Raw genomic sequence first — 5,169 nt, 5'->3', positions numbered from 1 at the left:
CCATAGAGGTCTATATAGACGACATGCTGGTCCAATCTCTGATCGCAGAACAGCACGTCCAACATCTGGCAGAATGTTTCGACATCTTGGATCAATTCCAGATGAAACTAAACCCGACGAAGTGTACATTCGGAGTAACTTCCGGGGAATTCTTGGGGTACATCGTGACTCTACGGGGAATAGAGGCAAATCCTAAGCAGATCGAAGCTATACTAGGACTCCCGTCACCGACCAACAAGCGAGAAGTACAACGCCTGACTGGCCGGATCGCTGCTCTAAATCGTTTTATCGCTTGCTCAACGGACAAGTGCCTCCCCTTTTACCAACTTCTTCGCGGGAATAAGAATATCCATTGGGACGAGGAATGCGAGATCGCCTTTCGTCAGTTGAAGGAATATCTCACCTGTCACCCAGTTTTAGTCAAACCGGAGGACGGAGAAACACTATATCTTTATGTTTCGGTTTCCAGTTCGGCAGTTAGCGGGGTACTAGTCCGAGACGACCGCGGAGACCAGAAGCCCATTTTCTACACAAGCAAAGCGCTAAACGACGCGGAATCGTAATACTCCACGCTGGAGAAACTGGCCCTTGCAAAGATCGTTGCAGCACGGAAACTGCGACCCTATTTTCAATCGCACTCTATCGTCGTGTTTACCGAACAACCACTCCGAACCATCCTTCATAGCCCCCTCCAATCCGGACGCATGGCGAAATGGGCGGTCGAGCTCAGCGAGTACGACATCGAATACCGTTCTCGCCCAAGTCTGAAGTCACAAGTTCTGGCTGACTTCATCACCGAACTGTCGCCCGAGCTTGACGATCCCACTCCCGCGGTGGAGCAATGGACAATGTTCGTCGACGGTTCGTCAACAAATCAAGGATCCAGGGTCGGACTCATACTCCGATCCCCCACCGGAGAAATCCTCGAGCAGGCGTTAAAGCTCAATTTCAAAGCATCGAACAACGAAACCGAGTACGAGGCCGTTCTCGTAGGACTCCGGCTAGCCCAGGGACTTGGAGTCAAACACCTGCAGGTCTTCTGTGACTCCCAACTCGTAGTCAGTCAATTCAGCGGCGAATTCGACACCAAAAACAAGCGAATGGGAGCATATCGACAGTTGGTCCGCACGCTATCCGGCGAATTTACGTCTTTTTCTCTGACGAAGGTTCCACGGAACGAAAACGCATCAGCCGACGCCCTCGCAGCTCTGGCGAACCGCTCCGACCCCGAGTTACGGTGTACCATTCCCATTGAATGCATCGAGGCTCCCAGCATTGATCCGGACAGCCAGATCGCCCTCATCAACGACGACCCAATCCCGATGGAAGTCGACGAGCCGATAGAAGATATGGCGGACATCGTCAAGCCTCCCGAAGATTGGCAAACCGAGATCAAACTTTACATCTCCGATGGCACCGTCCCGGCAGACCGATGGGCAGCTCGACGACTTAAGGCTCGAAGTGCCAGGTACATCCTGTTGGACGGGGAACTATTTCGCCGGAGTGCTTCGGGAGTGTTCCTTACCTGTGTTACTCGGGACGAGGCCGAACGTATCATGATGGAAGTGCATGAAGGCGAGGGTGGCAACCATTCTGGCGGACGCGCACTTGCTCTCAAAATCAAAAAGGACGGACACTATTGGCCTACCATGATGGCCGATTGTGAAACTTTCGCGGCCAAATGCGAAGCTTGTCAGCGCCATGGACCCATGCGACACGTCCCGCCCGAACTATTAAACACCGTCACTGCTCCGTATCCATTTATGTGCTGGGCCATGGATGCCATAGGACCTTTGCCGGCATCCAAATCCAAGAAGTATGTCCTAGTGCTGACCGTTTACTTCACCAAGTGGGTGGAGGCAGAATCTTTCACAAGGATTCAATCCTTAGACGTGACCAATTTCATATGGAAGAACATCATATGTCGCCACGGACTCCCATACGAGATTGTCACCGACAACGGTACCCAATTCACTTCGATGATCACCAGACGCTTCCTGACGAAATGGTAAATCCGTCTCAGCACTTCGACTCCTCGATACCCGCAAGGCAATGGTCAAGCTGAAGCCACGAATAAGTCGATCGTCGATGGGCTCAAAAAACGGCTCGGTCGAAGGAAAGGAGCGTGGGCAGATCACCTCGATGGCGTGCGGTGGTCATACCGCACAACTCCGCGGCGGCGCACGGGACAGTCCCCTTTCTCCCTCGCATATGGTCTCGAAGCACTTGCCCCGGCTGAAGCAGGAGTCCTGACACTTCGTCGCACTATGATGGTCGATAATCCCAAACTTAACAATGAGATGCTGATCGACCACAACGATCTTGCCGAAGAACTGCGTGACAAAGCTCTAGTTCGGATGCAACACTACCAAGATGCAGCGGCTCGATACTACAATAAGACTGTTCGTCAGCGGCGTTTTAACGAAGGTGATCTGGTTCTGCGAGAAGTCTTCGAGAACACCAAGGAAGTAAACGCCGGTAAACTCGGCGCTCGATGGGAAGGTCCATACCTCATATCTAGAGCAGTTCGTCCGGGTGTTTATGAACTCGTAACAATGGCCAGGGAACGAATCAAAAACTCGTGGAACACGGTCCACTTGAAACGTTACTACAGCTAAGCTGTTGTTACGACTCTGTCTAGGAGTTTTCGGGAATNGATCTCTGACGGACAATCGCCAGCACTCAACTTGGGCGGTCTCACTCGTCGTCTCGACTTTTCGGACGCACAATTCGAGCAGAGGAATCCTCCCCCTCAAACAACGTCGAGCATTCGACCGACGAATCCGAATTTACGGATACACGAGATCTCGGCCGCCCCGGTCACCCGCCTTGCGAACTCCGGACCTTGCTTCGAACTCGAAGAAATCAAGTCACAGATTAGCGGCATGAACACGCTCCTCCATCGAGCTATCAGCACGGCCCCCGAGATCGATAGGATTGTCGAAGTAACTCGGCAGTCACCATTCACTCAACGGATAGCACGGGCTGCCATACCGAACGTCAAGCTGAAGCTTCCGATCTACCAGGGAGACAAAGATCCGGTCCAGTTCATGACATCCTTCATGGCAACCATGTCAAAGGCAGGATTCACCGACGAACAGACGCCGGTTGCTGTCAGCTATTCGTAGATAGCCTTTCCGGCCCTGCCTTGGTATGGTTCACAATGCTCGAGCCGAACTCGATCGACAACTTTGACGACTTATCTAAGGCCTTCCTCAAGAACTACCGAATCCTCATTGAACGAGGCGTGACAAGTTCAGATCTATGGGAGATGGCCCAGGAACGGGGAGAACCCATCGCCAGCTTCTTGAACATGTTCAAGGAGAAGCTGACAAAGGTCAACGTCCCGGAGGATGCAGCAATGGCAGCCTTCAGAAAGGGCCTGATCCCTGGATCACCGTTACGAAAGGACCTCAACATCCAGGAACCCAAAGACCTCGATGACGCGGTGCATCGAGCCTCCATATTCGCACTGGACGAGGAGGAGGAAGCCCGAATAGCCGCAAAAACCCATGACGAACAACCATCGGGTCGAACACCACGAACCCCGCAAGCACCATGAACCCCAGGATCGCAAAAAGGGCGTCATCCACGCAGTCTCCGAGGTGGACGATCAAGAAAAGCAGCCATCCGACCTGAAGGAACTCTACTGCGATTTTCACATGTACCCCGGTCACTCCACACAAGAGTGCGTCCACCTGAAGAACTACCTGTACGCGAAGTATCTCTCCGGCAAGGTCGAAGCTACTTATCAGCCAAAAAGCGCCCGTGGAGGCAGAGGTCGCCGAGGGGNAAGTCGACGAGCCGATAGAAGATATGGCGGACATCGTCAAGCCTCCCGAAGATTGGCAAACCGAGATCAAACTTTACATCTCCGATGGCACCGTCCCGGCAGACCGATGGGCAGCTCGACGACTTAAGGCTCGAAGTGCCAGGTACATCCTGTTGGACGGGGAACTATTTCGCCGGAGTGCTTCGGGAGTGTTCCTTACCTGTGTTACTCGGGACGAGGCCGAACGTATCATGATGGAAGTGCATGAAGGCGAGGGTGGCAACCATTCTGGCGGACGCGCACTTGCTCTCAAAATCAAAAAGGACGGACACTATTGGCCTACCATGATGGCCGATTGTGAAACTTTCGCGGCCAAATGCGAAGCTTGTCAGCGCCATGGACCCATGCGACACGTCCCGCCCGAACTATTAAACACCGTCACTGCTCCGTATCCATTTATGTGCTGGGCCATGGATGCCATAGGACCTTTGCCGGCATCCAAATCCAAGAAGTATGTCCTAGTGCTGACCGTTTACTTCACCAAGTGGGTGGAGGCAGAATCTTTCACAAGGATTCAATCCTTAGACGTGACCAATTTCATATGGAAGAACATCATATGTCGCCACGGACTCCCATACGAGATTGTCACCGACAACGGTACCCAATTCACTTCGATGATCACCAGACGCTTCCTGACGAAATGGTAAATCCGTCTCAGCACTTCGACTCCTCGATACCCGCAAGGCAATGGTCAAGCTGAAGCCACGAATAAGTCGATCGTCGATGGGCTCAAAAAACGGCTCGGTCGAAGGAAAGGAGCGTGGGCAGATCACCTCGATGGCGTGCGGTGGTCATACCGCACAACTCCGCGGCGGCGCACGGGACAGTCCCCTTTCTCCCTCGCATATGGTCTCGAAGCACTTGCCCCGGCTGAAGCAGGAGTCCTGACACTTCGTCGCACTATGATGGTCGATAATCCCAAACTTAACAATGAGATGCTGATCGACCACAACGATCTTGCCGAAGAACTGCGTGACAAAGCTCTAGTTCGGATGCAACACTACCAAGATGCAGCGGCTCGATACTACAATAAGACTGTTCGTCAGCGGCGTTTTAACGAAGGTGATCTGGTTCTGCGAGAAGTCTTCGAGAACACCAAGGAAGTAAACGCCGGTAAACTCGGCGCTCGATGGGAAGGTCCATACCTCATATCTAGAGCAGTTCGTCCGGGTGTTTATGAACTCGTAACAATGGCCAGGGAACGAATCAAAAACTCGTGGAACACGGTCCACTTGAAACGTTACTACAGCTAAGCTGTTGTTACGACTCTGTCTAGGAGTTTTCGGGAATCCGAACTCCATTTATTTTTTATTTGTAACACGAACTACAGTTGGCTT

At 52.5% G+C, this 5,169-nt stretch overlaps 1 protein-coding gene across 1 annotated transcript; it reads left to right on the top strand.

Annotated features, from left to right (window-relative positions):
- On the top strand, positions 705–3,128 carry LOC104748943. The gene is made up of 3 exons (XM_010470515.1): positions 705–1,962; positions 2,050–2,581; positions 2,642–3,128. Exons 1-3 carry the CDS (start codon positions 705–707, stop codon positions 3,126–3,128), a joined length of 2,277 nt encoding a protein of 758 aa, XP_010468817.1.

The sequence above is a fragment of the Camelina sativa genome, chromosome 15 (genome assembly GCF_000633955.1).
Source record: "Camelina sativa cultivar DH55 chromosome 15, Cs, whole genome shotgun sequence".
Taxonomy (NCBI): domain Eukaryota; kingdom Viridiplantae; phylum Streptophyta; class Magnoliopsida; order Brassicales; family Brassicaceae; genus Camelina; species Camelina sativa.
The sequence above is the reverse complement of the archived record's forward strand: the minus strand, read 5'-3'. Positions and strand labels throughout refer to the sequence as shown.